This window comes from Hydractinia symbiolongicarpus, chromosome 7, assembly GCF_029227915.1.
Source record: "Hydractinia symbiolongicarpus strain clone_291-10 chromosome 7, HSymV2.1, whole genome shotgun sequence".
Taxonomy (NCBI): Eukaryota; Metazoa; Cnidaria; class Hydrozoa; order Anthoathecata; family Hydractiniidae; genus Hydractinia; species Hydractinia symbiolongicarpus.
Window position 1 is genome coordinate 7437458 of NC_079881.1, and position 25114 is coordinate 7462571.

Below are 25114 nucleotides of genomic sequence, written 5' to 3' on the forward strand. Positions count from 1 at the left end.
AGATATACTAGTCTCATTAAAATTGCAAAGCTTGTGGATGAAGGCCGTTATATTGTAACAGTAGCGCTACTGCTTTTTGCCATACGCGTAAATGATTTAGATATTCAGTAATGACAAGGTTTAAATCAGCTTAAGTATCTGCAACTATATCAGAAAAATTCAGATATTTATCTCGGTTTTACCATATTTGTGGATCTAGAACGCACGGCTGCCATCCTCACACTGTCTATCTTCGTAAACATTCCGCTGCAGTATTGTTTTCCTGCTCGTTCCTTCCTATCAATTTCTCGGTTTACGCTATGTTGACACATAATTTGTAAATAGCCGCTGTTCCTCTGTCATTTGCAAGTTAAACCTCTAGGTCGCTAGATTACAGTTGCTGTACCCAGTTTAAAGAAAATACATAATTTTAGATGTTTACAAAGCTAAATGTTGTGTTTCCACTCTTGCTTGTTTTTATGGCAGTCTTGTGGTCTTTCTCATCGTGTCTGCTGAATGCTGTTTATTTCTAGCGCGTCATATTTAAACTTTTATACATAAGGGTTAAAAAATTTTACACCCCTTATATTAAACGTTCGTCAAAAGCGCATTTTCTTCATCATCGTTTCAAGCTCTACGCATTAATAGCAACAGATAACCAAATTTGTAAAAAAACACTTTTTCGCCGATCGGCTCGTCATTGCCGACGTCAGCACAATTTTTACACATTTAATTTTTTAACCTTTTGTCGAAAGCATATAGCTCATACATCAGCGCTGTACAATAGAGGTGCATGGAGAAGAGATTTAAAAAAATATTTCTTGTTGTACCACAAAACTTTTTTTGACATCATCAAAATTCATGTAACTGATCTTTCTCATTATTCTTCAGCCTAAGTGGATTGTTCCACTGGTTTTATTGACTAGTCTTATATAGTAACACGAAGATTTAGTCTGTTTGTAAAGGGCGACATGTACTTTTTTCCCTTAAGAATAATGGAGAAATTATATTTTAATTGCTAAACGACAACTTAGTTATTTTGACGTTACCATAAAACTTCGATACCTTAGATTAACGTCAAATTTTAACGTCAAGAATAAGGTCAAAGTTTTAAATTTAATTTGTTAAGTCATTGCATTGAAACGAGGTGGTGACGTCAGTTATTTTTCTCCGTGCTAGTAAGTAGGAGGTCATGGTTGGATAAGTTCCCTAAGGATACTGTAATGGTATAAATATAATTTTTTTACATAAAATACTTTTTTTCAAATATGTAGAGTTTGATATTCTCTACCAACTTATAAATTTTTAATGTGTTGTCGGTAGTTCGCTTAACACCTTCTGCACATTTTTGAATAGGCTATTGTTGTAAAGGTCAGGTAGCGAAAAACTCTTTTACGAGAAATTTTAGATGTTTCTTTTTCACGACGTATACATGATTTATAATGTCCGAAACTCCCCTCCACGATGGAGAAACTCAACAAAACTTTGCACACGTGCTCATCGATACCTGCTGCAAATTACTTTGTCATATTTTATGTATATTTTGATAATTTAAAGAAAAAGACAGGTTAAAACACAAAAGAGCAAACAAAAATTCACTTTTTTACAAATTTTTAAATAAAAAACGGACAACGCGCTTTTTTCAAAAAAATGTGACAAAGTATTGTTGCTATGGTAATGCTAAAGTGAATGATAAATATGACACAGAAAACAATAAAACAGAAGGGATTTATGGCTAGCAGGAAAAAATTTAAATTTCATGATAATTTAATTAGCTTTTATATTCAATAAATAATTTCGAAGAAAGAAAGACAATTTTTTAGAAATAATGAGTTTACTGAATATGTGTCTATACCCTTACTGTATCCTTAACTCTGTGTCACCCAATCAGTTTCCAAATAGACTGGTTCATACATAAGTAAAACCAGTTATATCTCCCTAATCGTGCTACGAAAGCATAAATCCTATATATTTTATTGATTAAGGTCTCAACCACAGTGCAATGGGAGTAACTGTCAAACGACTTTCTTTTAAAAAAAATTATGTATTTAACAGGTCATTCTTAAAGTCAGCAACATTTAAACGACGGATATCTTTTCTTTGCCTAAGTGAATTCTTCCACGGGCTGATCAACTATTCGTACGAAAATTGTATCGTGCGATCACACTGTATTTATATATAAATCTATCGCACTATAATAAAAGGCCAATTCCGCCTGGATGTGTGTGTGACGTTTGCAAAGAGGACGTTTTCCTGTCTTATTTGTTAGCCAACAAATATAGCCAAGAACTTCGCCAGTTCTCATTGATATAATAAACACGATCCCTGTTTTGGAACAATGGCTTCCATGTTTCCATGTTTTACCAACTGTGATAACTACGTTGGCAACCTCCTCGCCGTTTTGACCCACTTAGATCAATTCAGGTTCTTTTGCTTTCATGATGAATGAATCGTTGGTCAGCTACAGACATATGATAATCAGCTTAGCTGACTGGTCTTTCAAAACTTTCAGATATGGTTGTACAGAAATTAGTGTTGGTATACCCATATTTGCCAAGAAAGATTTTAGTCCAGTATGATCTATTGTGTGAGAAACAAACACAGACTTCACATTTACGTCAAATGCTGCATTTTTCATTACGTCGTTTAAGTTCGATGCACGTTGACTGGAAAGAAGGTTAATTGTGCTTTTTGATAGTAGGTACATTTAAAAAATGTTTTTTCAGCAAGGCCTGCTGTAGATAAGGGTGCTACATACAGTTCTGGTATATTAGTGGCATGTTTGCAATTTGCACATCAGGTGGCGACTAAACTTTTATTTAAAATGTATCTTTAAATGATTTTCTAATCGTTACATTTTCTTCCGTTGACGTGATTTAATGGTAACAGTCCAAATTTAAACCTACTGCTACTTGTTATCTTTTATTGTAAAAGTTATTAAAAAGGGCGTCATTAAATTTTTCTCACATCTGTTTGGAAGTTTTCTACACATTTGTTATGTGATACTATCGATTGTGTACCAGGCGTTTGCATACTACATGATGACGACAACAAAGATGGTCTTGTTTTTGCTGTTATAGGTTCTGATAGATTAGAAGGTACTTGAAACTGAAAGTCAAGGTCAATACAGGTAGAAATAGGTGTGGTGGTAGTTATGGAGAAAAATATGCCTTTTGATATGTCTGAGGAACCAATATCTGGCCGTGTGTCATTTTACTTTCTCCTGTGCAAATTTGTATGAAAAGGCTTTCATTTACTGGTCTTTTTACTCCTATATTTCGCTGTTGCAACTTTTATGACTAATTTATCATAGTTATAGACAAACAAATATGTATCAAAATATGAAAAGTTGTACCAAACGCCAATGAAATTATTTAGAAAAAGTCAAGTAGCCTCTAGCTAATCATCTACTTCTTTCACTGCTTTTAAATTTTTAAAAACATTTAGTCTTAGAAATTGACCTTCTGAGTACTTTCCGAGTCGCTAGTAACGGAAAGGCAGTACTATTGATTGGGAAAAGAGACCTAACACCATAAAAAAATTGTAAGAAATTCTTAGAGATATATTTGGACAATGAAACTCAGACTGGTTTCTCATACAGCTAATTTAACCACTGGACATAAAAATCTTTTTAAAGCAATTTACGGCAAAACCTCAACTTTGATGTACATGGCCACTTCCTTAATTTTTTTTGGTGTAAGCGGGATACCAATAGATTCTTTAGGTCTGTAAGTTACCTTAAAGCTGATCTGTAAATTATAAATATGTATAATACACTAAGAATTATACCCAAATCCAACAAATCTTACAAAACAATGATACATAATGAAAAAAAATTACGCTACCTCAGCACCAAGAACGGCGTTCAGGTAGAAACCGTTTTCTTGTTCCGAAAAACATGTAAGCGATTCTAACAGGGAGATGTGATGTGTGAAAAGCTGTGTTGGTATAGTGGCTTGATGAATGTATAGTGGCTTAGCTAAGTTTTAACTAAACTAACACCTCCTATTCCATATTTGATATAATCTGACTACAAAAGATGAAGTTCACTTCATAAAAAACACGCCAAAAATGGCGTTTACTGGTTTAAATAAATCGAACTAAATAACTCTAGTGTAAAGTCAAGTATATGTTAGAACACAAGGCCAACTGTTGTCTGCAATTTCCCAATTTCTCCAATCCTATCGTCCTTGATCCCTGACCACGTGTTCCTTTAACGCAGACCGCGTTTTGCACCGTCGGAAAGGTGATTTAATCTTTTCCATATGTATCTCATTTTAACATGAGTGGTCACGACTTATAGCTAATAAATTGAGTGTCCGTAATTCGGCTTTGCATAGGACGCCGATCCACGTGTGGGGCATGAGGGTTTATAATTCCAAAAATCAAATTAAAAGTTGAACAGGTCTGAAGCTTTCAAAGTCGAAATAGGTAAAGTTTATCAACAGTAAATTATCATAATCTTCCTTAAGAAGAAAGTAAATTTGTGGAACCCGAAATACTATGGAATCATATATTATTTAAAATTTTTAGCCTATTCTCACCAGGAGAGAGGGCTTTAATCATAGCTAGTATGAATTGTCTAACTTCTTGAATCTCAGTAAGTTGCAAATTATTTGGGAACTACAAATATGTCATTCCATACTGTCCAAAATTTCCTGAAACTAGTTTACTAATTCTCTTCGGTGTGCTGTAGCTGTTTTAAAATTTTTAAGACAAAGTAGATAAATATTTAACATTTGAGAATATTTCAAATCCTCACCAAAAACTTAATGTGCATTTTTCAAAATCATGCTGAGAAAATAACCTGCTACAACAGCTTAATTAAGCTATGTTTGATGTTTGTTTGAAAGTGAAGAAATAAAAAATTAAGAAGCATTTGACCGTAATAATAATATGCACAAAAACAGGACTGTCTGAAGCTCAAATTAGTTAAAAAATAAAAAGCCTTTGCAGGGTGAAAGATTTCGGATTCTTGTTTGTGTGTAATTTTTGTTTCCTATGCCGTTCGAAGTCGCCAGTAGCATGTTTTGTACAGAACTTCTACAATCTTGTTCCGTCATTGCAAATAAACAGGTATCATCCCATGGTATTATCGTGAACTTGCAAATTGTTTCATGCAGCGCGTGAAATACAGACTATAAAAAACCCACGCGTTACTGTTAGCGGCCCAAGCAAGGGTCATAAGTTAAAGTAGGCCAAAGCGGTAAAAAAACGCAATCAGATGCTCGTGGACATATTTCGTCTGGTCGCAGCGAACAGGCAAAAGAGTAAGATCCAATCCTATTTCTACGCTGTTTGCCAGGTGCCAACCAAACAAATTGCTTGTATTTTTTAAGGTTTTAATATTTGATTTATTTCAACCTGTTTTTGAATTTTTTTTATGTTATTAGTATATCTTTAAACCTTTATAATGTATAACTGCATTATCATCTCCTTTGTTTGTTTTCTCAAAAGTTTTTAAATTATATCAGAGTTAAGGACTCCCCAAACGTACAAAAAGTGATCTGTGAAAATTAATACTTTAACAATACTGCACTATGCTTATCATTCGTAAGAAAGTGCTTGTGGTGTATCGATATTTCGGAAATGTTTTACTATGCATGCAACATGACTGAAAACTTTTAAGATATTTAAGATTTGACCATAAAGTTGGACCCTACAAGTTTAAAAACAAAAAAAGGAATAGAAGTAGGCAACAGAAACAAAAAGGTTATGACTACGTTTATCGGTTTAGAATTAACAAAAGAGACTATATCCTAAATGTTATTCCGTGGTATTAATATATAGACTAGCCAGGGACCGCCATCGAAACTGTGCCACACATTTAGGTAGAGCGGTTTAGTATAGTATGTCGTAAATTGACTTTCAACAACTTTAGCTAAAATAAAAAGACAGTTTACAACTTCTTGCTACCCAGTCATAGCAAAAACAGTCGACCTACCTTTTTTATTTTTTGAAGAATGTTGCCGCTGAAAGTTCAAAAATAAATGTTACTCTGGTCTAAGTGCTTAATACAGGCAAACAATGTCGCTCAAACAACTTAACATGTGAAATCATAGACCCAAATGAAGAGATTATCTTAAACTTTGATAGAACTGAGATTTAGGCAGTTAAATAATTATACTAATCCAATCAAGTATTTTTCTTCACTTTAAGAAACCTGGCTCTGCAGATTGGTGAACAAGCTAGATTTTTATTTATATGGCGGACTCGGTCCCTCAGAAGAAACGACTCCTACCTTAACCCCTATAGCACAAAAGCCTCCTCGTTAAAAACGTAAGTGGAAATAAAAATTTAAAGGAGTTTCTAGCAAAGCCCATTAAAAAATATTAAAATATCAGTCTAACAATATTTGTGATTAAATTTGTAACGCAGTCTTCATTCTTTCCCAATTTTACGAATTATAAGATACACACACAACTGGCGTAGAGATAGGACACAGAACCAGGTCGAACTTTAAAAGTCGTGACGTTACGCCAATAAGTTAAAAATTTGGTCCAAGAAGAAGGATGAGAAAAAGACCGCCCGTTTTAATGAAATCTCGGATGTAATCCGAAATCTTAATTAACACGCATGCCAACTATACAACATCTTATTAAATTACGCTATATTTGGTCTTTGTTTGATAGTGAAACTCGTTAGAGAAATCAAATTAAGAAGAGGTTGGCTGTGACAATAAAGCTCAAATTAGTTTTAAAAAAATTCATTCATGATAATTTAACTTTACTCCATTTAAAGAAAAGAAAAGTATTTTTTATTTAATGGTCAAAATTGGTTAAGTCTGCAAATAATTACTGGAGTTAAAATAGACAGGAGAAACAGCGGAAATGTATTTACCTGAAAACTCAAATAGTGAATGTGGGAAAAACTTCGCTGAGTCGTAATCGAATTTCCTGCGATCAGAATATACTGACCGCGTTTTTTAATTGGTTACTTCTATTGTCTTTGCTTACGTGATCATTATCAGGACATCCTTTTCCCTAACGTTTAAAGCTAGAATGGTCCCACTCATCAGAACAAACATGATCAATTCCCTGACTATTTACGAAGGTAAGATGTGGCCACACTGGCTTTATGCTCATTCGTTGATTTAAAGGTTTGCTCTAAGAAATTATTGTGTGTTTATCGGTGGATTTGAATTTACGGATTTGCTCTGGCACATTCGTTTGCGTGTAAGCTTTCATATACGAGAAATTCATTTTAGAATTCTCTTTACTAGGCTAGGGTTAAAAGATTACCAGAAAATGCATGAATTTTTTAAAAACTTCGGTAAAAAAATTATTGTTTTTTGATGTCACCAAGAATATAAACTAGCCGTATGCCTAGAATTAAAGTCGTTTCAATTCATTAAAGATAGGGAGTCACAATTTTTTTTAAAATAAAATTTACAAATTGATTAGAGAAATGTAATTAGAAATCTAACATAACAACCTCATTTGAACATTTAATAGCTTCCATTGACAACAAATAAGTCTAATGTGTTGTTCATTTCTCCAAATTTTCTTCAGTTCTATTTTAATATTAAAGTTTAGATGGCTTTGGGGTGATAAAAATGTTTACAATGCAATAGCATGTATATAAGAGGCAGCAATGGGAAGGATAAATTTCTAGAGCGATAGACATTTTTGTTTTTTTATTTTTGTTGTTATTGTTGCAGAATTCGTGTTTTTTCTCAAAAATTTAAGTAAAGAAAATTAGATCGTGCGCAAATTTCATCAGCAGTTACCATGATATGTTCTGCTTTCACAACTCGAAACATATTTGTAGAAAGTATTGGCTCAGTAAGTGCATGACAATACACCCTGCTAAATATCTGAAAGATGACACACACAAAAATAATTATTAGAACTATAAATATATTTATTCATTAAAAATAATTACAATTTAATTAAAATATAAATAAATTAAGGTTAAATAAAATAAAAATTGATAAAGAAAGGAGAGTATAGAGTAAAACTTTATTGTCAAAGATTATGAACCACACGAGTGATAGGAACATGGTTTTGGAGGAGACTGTTGCGATATGAAACCTGATTGCCACGGATGTATCACATAATTATTGCGTCACAAAAGACATTTTGGCGAGGCGGCGATCCTGGGATGAACAGGAAAAAGCTGTTCGTAATAAAATGGCGGAAAAGCTGTAGCATGTATTTTTTAAAGTTAGAAAATTAATAAAACGCATTACTGAGCAATAAAAGCACAAAAAATGCATCTTAAAGTGATACTGCTTACATGGAAATTTTTCAGTAGCTGGTAAAGTTTAATAAAAGAAAAGTAGCTAGCTAGTACACTTACCTAGCTAGCTATCAATCAAGATAAGACTAAATAAAAAGAAAATCAACTTGTTTCCAAGTGGCAATGTTTAATTTGCAGCTTTATGCAGAGAATGACATTTCCATAAAATTACTAGCTGAGAGATCCACTGTCGCCAATGTCCTTTTTTGCAGAGCTAAGCCAGCGAGCAAAGCGATCTATGCGCAAGCGAAACCCATTTCCTATTTAAGCGAGCGGAAATATTTCTTACAAAGGAACTTTTTTAAAAAGTTAGTCAGGTGTCCACTTATGCCCTTTAGTCCAGTTCCGCTTATGACCTCCAGATAAAAAGTATTTTACCTACTGGCGTATTTCAAAGAAGATATTTTTTGCGTATTGGGTTTAAAATTATTTTTTGGCGCGAAATATGCAAATCAAAATTAAAAATCCATCATGACGTCCAAAATCTCTTCTTTTAAGAGAAAAGATTTTAAAGAGATAAAAAAGAGGAAATGAACTCAGTTTTGTAACGATATTTACTTTAACTTTCTTAAGTGAAGAACTAATTCTCTTTTAATTTATCTGTTATATAGCTAGCCAACGAATTTTTCCGAACCTGCTTTTATTTCTCTTTACATAATACCATGTCTTTTATATTTTAGATTACTCAACCAGTACCTACAAAACGATGGCGAAAGTAATAGATAGTTTTAGTATAGAAATATTCTTTAGCAAATATTGTAAAGAACTTTAAATATTCTTGCCGGTTAAGAAAATATTTAAAACTCCCTTTTCTTGTACCCTTGTAATTTAAATTAGTTAAGCGAACAAAACAGTAGAATGCCATTTTTACTGTATTGATTGAAAACAGTTAAAAGTCAACGCACAGGCTAGTTTAGTGTTGTTAGCGTTATCTAATGCAAACATCAAACTCACAACGATGTTTATCCGCTATGTTGTAACTTTCGAATGTTTATTAAATCCGAAGACGCTGCATTTTTGTTAATGTGTATTGTTCTTGATGTTGCTGTTGTTGTATGTTGTTAATATCATAAACAAATGTTTTGCGATGTTTATCGCAAATAGTTCTGGGTACTAGGATGCTTATTCGGGAAACTTTTTAATAAGCGCTTTGTGGCCAAATAATTTCAGTCCAAGCGCAGTCCAAACAAGTAAGAGAAAATCGAATACATAATTTCTTACACCAAAAACATGGAAGACGGAAAGAAGCAATTAAGTAGATAAAACTTCTTTGTAATGTTTTCACTTCTAAGTAATTTTTTGCAACGTGTTGTAGCCATAAGCTCGAATACGTTTATAATAGATTCACGATTCTTATTAACTTGTACGGAACGTAAGTGATCTGCACCTCCACTCTCAATGTAAAAAAACTTAAAGAACATCCATTACAAAAAATTGAAAGAAGAGTCCTGGGGCGAGGTTGCTTGGGGACTTGTAAATTACTATAAAATTTTTCGCTTGTGAACATAGGGAACCTCTTCCTGCTCCGCAACCCTTTAAATATTTTTAGACAAAATAATTCTTCACAAAATGTTAGTATACTCTAATGAAGATTTTGCTCAAATCAGGATATTCAGTGTAGTGTATGTATGCTCGCCCACCTTGTTTTCATTTGCTTCGGAACGGCGCTACGCTTTTTAATACGTCCCATAAAAATGTCCTGGTGTCGAACTGTATGTTCGTCTCATATTAAAACGATACTAAGAATTAATCTGAATTCAAACATTATATTATTACCCTATTAGTAATCTTAATATTATCAATAGGGTAAATACCAACTATTTTTTACTCTCTTTTATCTTAAGCTTAATTGAAACGCACAAATATGGAATCTAAATAAGTAACAATAGAATTCTTTAGGCTAGCCTCCATTTATGATTTGTTAAAAATAATCAACACTCTAAGTTAATTATTTAACCGTGGTTGCACGATCTTTATCCGTTAAGTCTCATTGCTCAGCATACAAACGCGAAAAAGTGTGAACAAGATTTAATCTGCTAGAATCTCCAAACCGTATTAGAAAATTGTTGACAGATAATTTTGGTGAGTACTTTCTTGAGACAGTTAATTTTAACATGAAAACCTTCGCCACCTGTGCCGTTGTGATCTTTTTATTTTTGTACACGCAAACGTACGAAGTCATACCGAAAGATGAGGCAGACGAAGATGAGACTATTGCGTTGAATGAAGACAATCGTGTGAGAAAAAGTCTACCGAATGATAAAGAAAACACAGAAGTGGAAGACCTAGACAGAGTTAAAAGATCTCCTGACGCTCAACCGAAACCACGCCCAGCATACTACTACTACTACTATTATACATATCGATATTCATACTACACCTATCGTTCTTATACCTATGGTTATAGGTACTATACGTATCGTTCGTATCGCTCGTACAGCTCGTATACGTACCGTTCGTTGCGTAACATCCGTACCAGTTTTGGTGTTGACGATGATGATGATGATTTAAAAATCTCGATTGGCGCCATCATTGGAATATCTATCGGGGTACTCTGTGTCGTTACAGGCTTCTTTGTTTTTATTTTTGTTAAGTGTTGTCACTGAGAGTAAAAGTTGTCGACAAGAGTAAACGACTTGACATTTGTATCGATTTGCACGAAGGATATATACACAAATAATTACATTAATGGTTAGCCGTTATACCTTTTTCTGTTTTTCTTTCTTTTTTCTTCTTTTAGTAAAAAATTAACCTGTTAGGTTTTGCAAAAATTATACTGGTTCTCAGTTCGACTGAAAAATGCAAGAGAAATCAAAGTTTAGGACATATATTTAACTCTCGTTTTGTTATGTGATATTGATAAATACCAAGTTACCTTTTGATGTGCGGTGTATTTTAAAGTTTATTTTAATGCACAGGTATATAAATTTTAAAGAGAATCAAGACCGAAGTTAAGCACCCTTTATCATTTCTCCTTCAACACAATTACATCCCACTGTATAGAACTCTCTGATTTTTTTTAACATGTTTTTTCACAAGAATTAGTAAATCCTTGGTGGTTAAACCTGGAAGTTTAAATTCGTTTATTGTTCCACATTAGCTATAATCGCATGATTTTCTGACAGCAAAGAAAACGAACAAGCGCGGTACTGGTCAGATTAATAATACAAAGGGCTTGTTGAATTGCAATTATAAGCACCAGCAATTGCCTATTTTTTGTTTGAATAAACTGTTTTAATGAGATTAAAATTTTAAATTGTTCCAAAGAAAAACAACATATGAATCATTTTATATAATAAAGATATTTTTCGACAGTTACCTGCTTTATTGGTTTTTTTGGTTTTTGTTTGACTTAATAGCCCAGTCTTATTTCTTGGAAATTTTCTAACACGCAATTATTTATGTTATACGGAAAAAGGCAGAAATGTGCAACCTTCTTTTCTAATTCTTTGCTTTCTATACTAAACGTTTAACTTTTAAATAACGTGAAAAGCAGTTTTTTATTAAAAAGTTTCAAATGAAATAAAATTATTAACTTTCATCAATTTAAAGTTGGTAAATGTGACTGATGGCAGTAAGCATCGACAGAACACAGATAAAAAACTGCTTGATATCAGCACACATCTTTTGCTCATGACCAGCTAGCTGGAAACTACTATATATGGCTGCCTAGGACAAGGGCTACCGGAAATAATGATAGCGAAAGTTAAAGAAACAGATAATCAAATATCAATCTGCAAGTCTATTATCAATCTTAACAAATAATCAGTAGAAAACGACAACTACATATGTAGCTTAAAATGTCCTAATTACGTGATTATCTAAAACCAAAAATTTAACACCACCGACTTTTTGTTTTAACATCTCTTAATATAACCTTAAAAAAATTATGAGCAAATTGGAAATCGTTCAGGAACGGGTGAAAGCTAATTGGTCGAAACATTCAAACAGCTATTTATCTACTATAGCTTTGTTGCTTCGATACAGACAAAGACGTGGAATAAAAGACATAATTCACACAATATATATTTTTATTTATTATTATTACCACCCTGCGGAGAAGTGCTGTATTCTTTAAGACGACCCTTTTAGACCCACCAACATAGATTTTCTGAATCCCCAAAAGATAAGCTTTTCAATGGAATATAACATGTGTAGTCCCTTTTTTTTTACCTATATGACCCAAATCCCATGGACTATTGGTATATATTGAAAATTGCTAATGCTAAATTTGTTAAAAGATTTATTGTTGGTCTCGTTTGATTTTAAAATTGTGAATTTTAGAAGTTGTTTTAAATTTTAAATTTCATTTATTGTAAACTGTTTTTTTAGCTATTAACTGCCTTTTTTTTTTTTTGAAGTTGTTTTGAGGTAGGAGGTAAGCTTTAAGAATAGTGACGTGTATAGGAAGAAATTTTTGAGACTCGTGTGTTTACAAATTTTTCGCGAAAATTAACTCTGCTATGATTTCTTCCAATCTTCCCAGTACGTTTTATGGAAAAAAACTTCTAAAGTATGTACACATCATAAGCTAAATGATAATGTTAAATGACATTTAAAGACATTACATTTTTTTAGGTACTCACGCATGAATTATTTGCAGAAGAAATTTTCGCATAACTTATTTTTTATGATGCTCTAAGTATTTTTAAGTAGAGAAAACTTTATTTTGGCAAAAAAGTAAAGAATGTGGTAAAAAATTTAATATTTATGTATTTAAGGCTAAGATGAATATTAAAGGCTAACGTAACGATGATATAACAAAAAATATAAATAAATGTAACAAAATATACTGTCCCTACTAGCCAGGCTAGCTACGGCTGGCTGGGTAGCTTAAACTATCTACCTTTAGCCTGTTAGCTGGCTAGCTAGCTAGCTTTACTTCAGCCAAACTTCAGTCTATAAATATAGTGATTGGAACTATTAAGTACAATACTTTTTTAAGACAACATTCAAAACTGTAGCAATATGGTGCCCAATAATAAAATTCCTTTCTGATTTGACACGTTTCACACTTGATTTCTAGCTAGGCTGATCATATGAAGGATAAAAAGGGGATAGTCTTGATTTTTGTGTCTTTTGAACAAAATTTCGTTTAAAATACTTCTCTTTTATTTTAGTCTTATAAGTTAAAGAAAATGCCACATTTCTGGACTAATGTTGTTGTTTTCTTCTTGTTGTGCTACCATTGTGAAAAAAGCGCTTTACTAGTGCCTAGACGGCGCTGTATGAAATCAGGTAATAAAATATTTTTTAGAACAGGGACCGTAACATGGAATCAAAATTACTTACAGTGATTTCCAGGAAATTTAACTAAGAAGCTCATGCTTTAACACACAATATTCTATGTTGTTGTGGTCTGTACCTAACCCTAAATATACTAGAGGGGCGGATTCCAACCCTGTCCCCTCTCCATACCTGTTTTTTTCTTCAATACCTCCATTTTGGTTTACGGCTCCATTTTGGTTTAATTTCAATTTAGAGAAATTTTATCCATATTTGTGTGAAAATTTCGAAGACTCAATTCTTTTTGAAAGCAGTCTTATTTTATGGCGGTTACTTAATTACGTTCTTTTTCCTTGTAAGATCTATGCAACCCGTTTCCTTGACATCTGTTAAATGATCTCTATAGAGCTATTTCCATATCCATTTTGTTCCGCATTAGTTAACACAGTTAAAAAGAGTGGTAGTGTGACACTAGTGTGACAAGTTAAAATATTCCAGATTTTAAGAGCGTGTTTTTTGGTGTATGTTAGCTACCTAGCTAGCTATAGCTAAACCTCTAAAACCCAGCCACGGCTTTAGAATGATGTGAATACATTTTTATTTTACTGTTTCCAAGTAAATTTAGAACTAAAACTCAATATACAGTTTACTAACGCTCATGGGTAATTTATATTTCTCTGATCATTTAAAAAAAATTGAAATTAGCTTGCTGGTAGCTAACCCAAATTAGACAGCAGCTAAGCTACAACTCTGGAAAAACATATTGTGAATATCATTTTGAGCTCTCCATCCCAAAAAATTAATATTGAATATGCTTGACTGATGCTAACAGAAGTACTCCAGAAACCGTCATGAATAATGAAAAAGCTGGATTTTCTTATAACATTTTTACAAGTACTTTTTCCAGGGTTGTAGCTATAGCTAAGCTGTACGAGTTAATCAACAAATTATTTGTCAACATTTTTTGCTTATAATGATACTTAAAATTATTATTTTAAAACTATTGGCTGTTGTGATTATGTAACTGTCGCACTCCCTCTGCCACCACTCTCTCTCTCTCTCTCTCTCTCTCTTACTGACTGTCAATAATCGCATATTTGTATCATAAATCTCCATATATAGAAAAATTAGTTTTAAATGGCACCTATTTTTTAGGTTTTTATCCAAAACAGAAGGAAAATAAAATAATATACTTTTTCTTATAAGAATGTCTGGATTTTAGCTGTGAACCTGTTTAATTTTTGGCAAAATCTCAGTCTTAATTTTCTTAAAAACCAGGTATTTTGTTTTCTTGATTACATAAAATTTTGAAAACTAATCTTGCAGAATCGTTCAAATTGTTTATTTACTAAAAGTAATCTCGATGAAATTTTTCCAAGTGTCGATTTGTGAAAATATTAATAACCAAAAATTTTGTTTTTGACCTAACAAAAAAAAATTACAATTATTTTCACTTATTAAAGTTAAAGTTCGACATGGCAAGCATTTTGTGGACAAAATTTTACAGATTTTTTTTTCTAGGCAACACATCAGTAACTATTTCGTGCTTTTTTTAAACCACCATTTTTAGATTTTTTTGTTAAATGATCCTCTCAAGGAAAATTTTATTTTGACCAAGAAAATCACTGGACAAATTCATTTGCCTGAAAAACTCTAAGATGGTAACTCTCTGATTAAAAAGAAAATATTAGTATATCATCCCTTGTATCAACCTTATTTTTTGGAATTTTAAATAAATTTTTTAACAAATACAATTTACGATAGAGGCAGAAGCATTCCAAGGAAAATTTAAAGTCTAACTTTCCCCACCAAGTCAAATTAGTATCCTAATTCTGAAATCACAAATGTGTAAAGTGTGAGTTGTAAATACTTCCAAAACTACCCTCACTTGGAAAAAAATTAAACAAAGTCAACTCAGCTACTATTTTAAAACCACAGTCAGTAAGCCTGGCTAATGTTATTTTACAGATGTTGTTTAAAAATAAGGTACACTCAATAACTGGAGACACAGGATATATACCAGCAACATCACCAATTTTCTTGAAATTTCACGCTTTTCTGGAATAAGTCAGCAGCCAGTCAACTAGCTACTCGTATCACTTTCAAAGCTAGCTAATACCTAGCTCATTTAACACCAAGAATAATAAACAAAAGCATTAGGCGGCCCAATGATACATGCCATTATCCCATATTATCACCAAATGTTAATAACAATCTGTATGACAAATTAATTTTGCAAATATTGCAAGTAAACAAACCATATCTGCACTTCTTCGCTGCAAACTTAAAATTTGCTCGTTCTCATGTTATTCAGTAATTTGGTATGTATATTCTGCGGAACAAAAATGGATATGGAAATAGGTCTATTGGTAGTTGCGATTGATAAGAACAATGTTCAGCCCCTTTATTATACGCAAAACAAAAAAAATGCAGAAAAGTACTATTAGAATCGCAATTTGAAAGCAATTAGTTCGTGAAGCAATAGTTAATTTTAGCAAAATGTTATTATTTTGACCTCGCAAAAAGAAGTCTCTGCGATACAACATTAACAGCAAAAAGTTGTTTAAAATTTTTCCATGTGTAGGAAAGTTGGTGATGTAGTTATATCGCCAACCAATTTCTTTCTTTTTTTTACTCTCAAGGATAATGTTTGAACTCCTGACCTTACTTCGTGAAATTAGGAATGTCGAGTGACTAATTTATTTATGGCAGTCATGGTAACAATAGCTGTTGCTTGTGGGTTTTGTTCGAACTGAAGAGATAATAATATCGTTATTTTCCGAGAATAATTTACCTTGAATGATGCTTTACCAAAATTGTAGCAAACATGACGTAATGTTTCAAATATACTCACGGGGTGTTGAATAATCTTTTCAATTATCAGCAAGGGTGGGAGAGGGCCGTCTATTTTAGGCGAGGGTCGTTGAAAAAGCATTTTATTTATTTATTTTCTCTTGTAGAGTACATATTTTTCATATAATGTCAACATCATCATCAATATGGTCAACATCAATTGAGTTAGTTTGTGTCAACAATATTATGTTAAATGTTCTTTCAGTTGAGGTTATTTTATCACGAAATCCTATAAACATATACAAGAAATACATATAAGTGTTTGTTTTTTTTATTACTGCTAATTCCTTTATATGAAGTGAGCCGAAATATGTAATTATCCTTCTAATCGTCAGTTTCTTTATCTCGAAGTAGTGTGACAGGTAATTTAAAGAGGGAATCGAAATACTGATTACTTTAAATTAGAACACAATAGCTTTTATTATTAGCCACTATGGTTATTTCTTGTGTAAGTTCTAGGAAAGAAACAATTATTTATCTTTAGAGTACTGAATAATCAAGGACTGGAAAACCTTTAGGGTTGGAAGTGTAAAACAGTATTTGAGGATGGAATAAATGAAGATTGGTAAATATGCATATTATTTCAAGCAAATCCTACATGTTTGCCTTCATGAACTATTCGGCAATTCAGTTTGACGTCATAACAATTTCTTTGGAGGTGAAAAGTTTCCGTATTTTAGGTTAAGAGAGTGCGGAGCTAGGCAGATTTTGGAGTTTTAAGAACAATGTTAGAAAGTTTGAGCAAAGATAATTTTTTGGAGCAAAATCTAGATAGCTAAGCATCATTTCCAGACAGATTTTTATTGTGGTTACCTTTCGTTAGCTAATTATTCTTCCATTTCCACATTTTTTGCCATTCTTTCCCCTACAAACTAGTTTTTTTTCACCCAGCGAAAATTTAAAAATGGTGGATGTAGCACAAATGCGATTCGTCAAATAAGCCAAATGTCAATCATCACTACGGCAACAAAGCTAAACCGAATCGCCGAATAGTGTTTGTTTATTCAGTTAAATGACATATCAATGGATTGCTACGTCACTCTTTATTCTCCTGCATCATTCTGATATGCTGTTTTAAATTTGATAATGGGTGGAAGTGAATTGGAAATGAATGTCTCAAATGATTTGAATATTTTGCCGAACATCGCTAATTTAGTAAATAAGGACTAGATTTAATTACGTTTAATTATAACAAATCACTAGCACTTTCGGTAAAGCAAGATGAGGCGTCAGAGTAATTATTCTTATCATAAGCAACATATTTAAGAAATAAATGCGTTCATGTTATACACTGAGAACTTATTCTCTTGACTTAAATATACAGCTCATATCATGTATAATTTAAATACTTAAAATTTAGAGCTAGTTACTAATGATAACTGTCGTTAAGACGCAGAAAAACGAAGTAGACAGAGCTACAAAACACAAACAGCAACAACAACAACAACAACAACAACAAAAACACAAACAAAAACAACAACAATCTCCATCATCGTAATACAATGAAACCTCCCTGTACTATACTATTTGTTAAAAAATACATAATTTGTTTTTACACATTTTCATTTTTTTTTATTTTTTTTATATATACAGTGGAATCCCCCTAAAGCGGACACCCTATAAAGCGGACAGCCCTCTAAAGCGGACAAAAATTTTTGCACCGACAGAATTTAGGTCAAACTCTCATAAAAAAATCTCTATAAAGCGGACGATTATAAAGCGGACACTCTATGATGATGAGAGTGAAGACGTGGTTGAAGAAGAAATGCTTGGTTTCACCGAGCTAATCACTATGCTTGATAAAATTAAGCGATCTACTATTTTTGATGATACATGCCAAGAAATGTTGTCAACCATTACGAAATAGATTGAGGAACTTCAGCTTCAAAATAGAAAACAATCCTCAATCAAAGATTATTTCAAATAGGGAGAAAAACGTGTATTGAAAGACCTATAAGATAAATGAAATATATCTTCGTAATATAACTTGGTTTCTTAGTTTATAACCTTAGCAACACTTAAAGGTTGGTTGCAACACCGACAAATTTGAGCTGCTAAACTTACTTTACACAGCCAACTTGGGTTCTTTGCTCGATAAGCTAAATCTATTGATGTTGCCGTCTACCCTAGTGTTGCAAGTCACCCCATGATACCCGCCAGTACTACAAAAAAAGCTTTTTTGGTCAAAATTAGGTCTAAAACTAATTTTTTGGTCAACTTCCTATAAAGCGGACATCCCTCTAAAGCGGACACTTTTTTTTGCACCAATGGTGTCCGCTTTAGAGGGATTCCACTGTACCACGAAAGGGTAGGGATTGAAGAAGAAAAAGAAATATGGTTGTACAAATTGTTATCTTAAATTTAAAAATACAAAAGCGAACTGGGAATAGTAGGGGAAAGTTCTCCGCAAAACTGTTCATTTTTAATTGCAGCATTTGACAGCAATGTATACTACCAAAGAAACCGTGATAGCCACAATAGCTATGCATATTCCAATAATACCTCCAACCGATAATTCATTATCGTCCTCGTTGTGAAAGGCTGAAGAACTCCTACTTGGGACGCTATAACTTCGATACGATGCGGGCGAATAAAATCGATAGAATCTGTACGAATAATACGTATAATAGGAATAACGATACGTATAATACGAATAACGATACGAATAACGATACGTATAGTACGAGTAACGGTACGTATAGTATCTTGGACGCGGGTTCGGTTGAGCGTCTGGAGATCTTTTGACTCTGTCGTGATCTTCCAGTTCGTTGCTTTTTTGATCATCAGGCAGACTTCTTCTAACACGATCATTTTCATTTAGTGCAGTGGTCTCATCTTCATCTGCGTCGTCTTTCGGTATGATTTCATATGTTTGCGTGTATAAAAAGAAAAGAAAAACAACAATAAAAACAGTAAACAATTTCATTCTGCGTTACGTCCACTTTGGAAACAAAGTAACTGTTAACAGATACTCATTAGAAAAGGCTATTGTTAAAAACGACCATTAAAAAAATTTTGATGTCATCATACATAATACGCAAAGCCTAGTTTACACTGGAGATTGGAATTCTAGAGAAATAACAGAACATGACCAAAGAAATGCACTTTTTTATCCCACTGAAACCTTGTATGGTAAGAACCTTTATTTTGGTCGCTTATAAGTACGCGGCAGCGCGTTTTCTAAAATGCTAGGTTACTGTTTACTCGAAAAAATACATTTAAGAAAAAACACCAACCCATCTCAGTACCATTAAAAACTGCACAAATTCTCTTAAAATTTATGAATTACTTAATTGGTGATTTTGCAATGTGTGTTTTAAAACTTGCCGTAAATGTTTTTGTAATTATGCAAACCGGAAGTATAACATTTTTATTTCTTTATTATTTTTAAGTTTATACATTTCTTCTGTACTAAACCATTTAATTATTATCGGTGTCCGTTTCCTTGCATTCCTCATAAAAAGTCAAAAATCAATTCTACTGCAGTGCTGATTGCAGTTGTTTTGAAAAATATGCTACGATCATCTGTAAAATAATCCAATAGTAAAATGTGACTGTTGTAGTGGTTAAAATAAAACATTTTAAAAAAACTAACGACAAATAACAACTTAATATTTTTATTTGCAAATAGAATAATGTGAATAGAAAATCCGCTCCTGATGGAAGATCTAGAAATATATGGGCACATTACACCGTCTAAACGCAGTAAAAGACTGCTATCCTGGCTAACTGAGTTGGACCATAAAATTCAATTTCCCCAATATCATGTGAGAATACCTTTTCCTAATTTTAACCAATCGAATAGATTGTAAATTCAAATAGGCAGGAAGTTTTGTGCCTAGGCACAGTCCAAATCTTTGCAGTCTTATTTTTGTTTGGTGCTATTCTGGTCATGGTTTATATACTTAGATGTCAAGCTAAAATTTATGGATCTTTCGTAACAAGCTTCTTTTGTCAGAAATTAAATGCCCCTTAATTCGACTGGAAAGGTGTCTAGTGGTCTCTTGCCAACATTACAGTTAGCACACAACACTTCGTACCAAATTACAGACCTCAAAGAAAAAAAAAATGAAAACGTTATGAAACACTTATTCCTTTGAAAAAACTGACAACAAGAAAATTGATTGATTTCTTAGTAATAGTTGATACTTACTAATAAATTACCACTAAAAACCATTAAAATATCTTTTTTAATGTTCTAGCTATATCATTAGAAGGATCATTAATTACCGATCGTGTTAACTTATCATTTAAATAATTTGAAATATGTCCACTAGCTAGGTTAGGCGGGAAAAAGTCTTATTCAAAATCTCAGATAAAAAATTGTTGCCGCAACGCAAATCTTTATTTATTTTAACAATACTATTAATAAGGGTTATTATCAATGTTATAAAGCAAACTCGATGAATATTGGGTGTGAAACGGAAATAGTTGCGAAGTAAACCAGTGTAGCTACGTTAGAAAGAGTTTTCAGTAAGAACATCAAGAAATAACATTTTACTATTGATTTGTTTTTCTAATTGTAAATTATGTCTAGATGAGTCAGTTTTACAATTAAATAGTTCAAAAACGTCAACGAAGTTCAAATTGAGTAAAAAATTCATACCTTCACTAATTTCGAGATATACAACGCTGATTATTTGCAGGAGGGATCACAAAGGTTGTACTGGAGTGTTAAATTGAGATGAAATTTAATTTGAAATTTAATTTGAGACGAAAAATCTCCGAAATTTAGCCCAACTAGACACTGGCCTCCTGTGAAGACCTAACCCATGACTGTTTGGATTATAGTAAGATACTGATCCAACTTAGCTGCTGACTCACCAGGATGTCATTGACCTTGTCCGACTTACTTCGATCACAAGAATTAATTTTAATGTTTTCTACATATGTATTTTTGTCAAAATTGATGCATTATGCTCAATATTCTTATGTTCCAAACAGTAGACCTATTGTCTTTTAACCTTAAATATTCTTAAAAAGGATACTTACAAAAATGTGTATTCTGCCAAACATGGTTTATCTATGTCCTTTCAAACGGCTAAATGTTGGTTGTAAAACGAAGAAAAAATATACAACAATCTTTGGTCTTTATAAATATATAGAGTATGCAAACATGAATATCAAATGTAAGCCGGGCCTTACATATTATTATTAATTTCCTACCCTCCCCCGGATATGTTTTGCAATAATAAAAACTTTATTAAAATAAATTTTATCGATGTAAATTATAATCAGTCAATTCAGTCTTTTTTTTTTTTTTTTTTTTTTGCTTCCTGATATGTGACTGGCGAGAAGGTGGTACCTGGTTTTCTACTTGTTCTTTGAAAAGGCAGGGCAATATTTTGCAAATAACATACATAAGCCATATAAAACAACAAACTGCATCATAACACGCATCAATTTTTATGATTAATTATTGGTTTTACTCGCATTTTTGTGGTGTGTTTTTTTAAAACATGTGGCGACCGTTTTTGCAATTATAAAAGTAGGAAATGTAACGCGTATGTTTCCTACTTTCACAAAGGAAAAACGAACACTCGCTCTGACCTAAACAATAAAAAATGTTGTCTTTTATCTAGTGTTCTACGTAAAAGGTCAATTTTCCTTTGCAATGAACTTTAAATTTAAAAATATGCAAACCACTATGATTTTATGCACAGAATAAATTTTAAATAAGAGTGGGAAAAAATGTGTCAAATCTAAAATTTATTAAAATGGCCTTCACTTCCTCAAAATAATATGTGATAATATAACGGATGAGCATATAATAGCTCAACGGCTTTTGATAAGGGATTTCCACAACATTCTTTATCAAACAATAACGAAAAACAACCTCCAACAATACGAAAGCTCCCATTAGAGATTTTTGTAACAATATATAAAACAAGAAAAAAAACTTATGTTTGCTGGGAATATAATTGCAAGTTTAATTACACTAAGCTTTCATTTTTTGGAAAAACGTAAAATGATAAATTCTTGTTTCTTTTAGAGTTATTGTAGAAGAGGGGAACACAACATGTGAAACCCCCACTAGCTGCGGTTTTTTTCTGGCTGTTTCTGAGGAATTTTTACTGCTCGTAACGCGTTCTGTTGAAAAAACTGTAAACGAACTAACTGAGGATGCCTCTAAGTTAGGTGGAGATGTGTAGCTTTAAAAAGAACTATTGTCTGGTGTTGAAGAAAGTAATAAACTTTCAGTGCACTGCATATCTTTTACTAGCGACTCCATTTTATTTTTCTATATCTTCTCATTGCGACTCCATTTTGTGTTTACGTTTTGACTACAATTACCACAATGCATTGCGCGATTTAGAAATTATGGGAACGGTGAATTGCACAACCATGTTTATTATTTCATTTATCTGGAGATTGGTTATCCACGTGATGGTAAATAAAATTAGGTTTAATACTTCCGTAAAAAATGATCTTCGCGGTCATGTTAACATTAGATCATAATTGGCCCAGTTTTTTTATTCCCTTTTTTCTTAGAATTCTGACGTAAACACAATTAAAAAAACACATTAAGAATCATTTCTAAAGCGTGAAACATTGGGAAAAATAAAACTAACACATATATATAAAACTAACATGTAAAACTAACATGTATGTATGACATTTAACACAACATCTTCTACAACACACATATCGCAACTTTGCTAATGTCACAAGAAGAGATGAACAGCTACAAACCTGAGAACAAATTAACTTTTTTTTCTACTTGTGATGTTGAAAAGAATGGGAAGGACAAAGAATGCTTTCTTACAGCGGTGGATGCTGAAAATCTGCAAACTGTCATGGAAGCAAAAGAAACTTTACATTTGACTTGCTGTCTCGTCTGTTTTCTATGTTGCGCTTTGGTGGTGTCGTTCGTGTATTTATTAAGTTAGTTCATGGACATGATAGACTTAGTTGCATCTGCAAGCAAACAAAAACTCTGCGCTGTGTAGCTGAAGAAATGGAGTCGATGAACTTCAAAGATATTTAATTTTTGTAAAAATATATATAAAAATACTTCTTCTATAAAATCATGGCAAAAATTAGTTGTAAAAACATATAGATAGTACATGCAAAGCTTCGTAAAATGTTTTATAATTTATTGTTTACATCTTGAAGCTGTAGACCTTGCTCGCCTTCGGCCGTTTCTGATGTCACTACACCTCGTGTTTCAGGCAGGGCCAGTAGGCCTGCAACTGCTAGTAGAGTTGCTATGCCCATAAATGCGAACGGAACAGACTTATGTAACGATTTAAGACCCTTGGCGACCCATGGTGCGCTGGCTGCTCCTATCCTGCTTGTGACAATACAAAATCCCATTCCTTCTGCCCGAACAGCCGTTGGGTAAATCTCTACAGACCAGGTGGATATGGCATCGAAACTTAACGTGATACACATTTTTCCTACCATGCCTATTACAACGCGTAAATACTTTGCGTCGCCTGTGTCTGGCACGAATGCGACAAGAACGCAAGCGATGCCACCAACTACCATAGGCATTATAACAGTTTTTTTTCTTCCAAAGCGTTCACAAAAAACAATAGCCATTATCGTTGCTGGAAATTCGATCGCACTTAGCAATACATAATTTCTATATAAGGAACCACCTAAATCGTCTGCTGCCAAGGACAACCCATAATACACCATTCCATTAACCATCCAACCGTAACCTTGTGTTAAAGTCTTAATAGCCATTCTTCGAGTCTTAAACAAATCCAATGGGCTAGACTTGTGTGCTTCCGCACTTTTTCGTGCCGAACAAATTGTAACACCAGAAGGGATTTCTCGTTTATTCCATTTAGCAATGTTTTTCAGAATATTCATGGCTTCGTCAACTTTTCCGTGTAATCGTAACCAACGCACGGATTCAGGGATAAGTTTGAAGAATAACAATACAAATACATAAGGTACTGTACACACGATAAACAATATTTTCCATTCTCTAATGAAATAAGCCTTTAAGCCTAATATACACAAAGCCAAAGTGAAGAAAACCCACAAAATAATCCCGGCTAAAGGTCGAAACTTCGAGCCTACAACTTCAGATATCAAGATAAACATTTGCATTGATGTACCTGGTGTGAAAAATCCCACTAAAAACCGACATATAATAAATAATGTGATATTTGGAGCGAACGACGTGACGAACCCAGCGAGCATCACCATGACCATGCAGGGAAACAACACATTTTTGCGCCCATAGTTATCCGCTACCCAGCCTAAGACAACTGCGCCAATGCCCCACCCGATGAATAGAATTGAAGTTGTTAAATGTATTTGCCATTCCTTGTCGCAATATATATCAAACTGAGTAACTATGGAGTATTCTTTGGCTTCTGTATACTCCCACTCTGACCTAGGGAGGTTGCACCGAGTTTTATCATCGCCATCAAATGTTTGGTTTGATGTGCAACTTGTACTGTTTTTTATGCACCTCCATGGAGGATTAAGTGCGGCGAAATACATGATTAAAACTTGGTATGTTGCAGGAATCAACATAATGCAATAAATTGCATCTAACAGCCATTGATATCGTTTGAATTCACCAACATGTGTCAACATTTGGTCGACTGTTACTTCGGCATTCTTGGTCGCTGCAAGTCCTTTTTCTTCCTCCATATTTATTTCATAAAATACCTTTTCTAAACGCAACCAATAAATGTTAGAAATCTTTTTGATAGAGCGAACTGTGAAAAAATATCAAGCCCTCTGACTTTTTCACGACTCACCACTCATTGCTTTTTACATTAAAAAAACGTTTTTCCATTCAAAAACTAAACCACGCTCATCAATTTTTCTCACTAAATAGTAACAAATG

At 33.0% G+C, this 25114-nt stretch overlaps 1 protein-coding gene across 1 annotated transcript; it reads right to left on the bottom strand.

The window, feature by feature from the left end:
• Positions 1 to 22152: 22152 nt before the first annotated feature.
• Positions 22153 to 25114, bottom strand: LOC130649314 (solute carrier family 22 member 15-like). Its single transcript, XM_057455573.1, has 2 exons — positions 23407 to 25114; positions 22153 to 23338 (listed from the first exon to the last, which is right to left on the bottom strand). The coding sequence occupies exons 1-2, from the start codon at positions 24913 to 24915 to the stop codon at positions 23186 to 23188; spliced, it is 1662 nt and encodes a 553-aa protein (XP_057311556.1). The 5' UTR covers positions 24916 to 25114; the 3' UTR covers positions 22153 to 23185.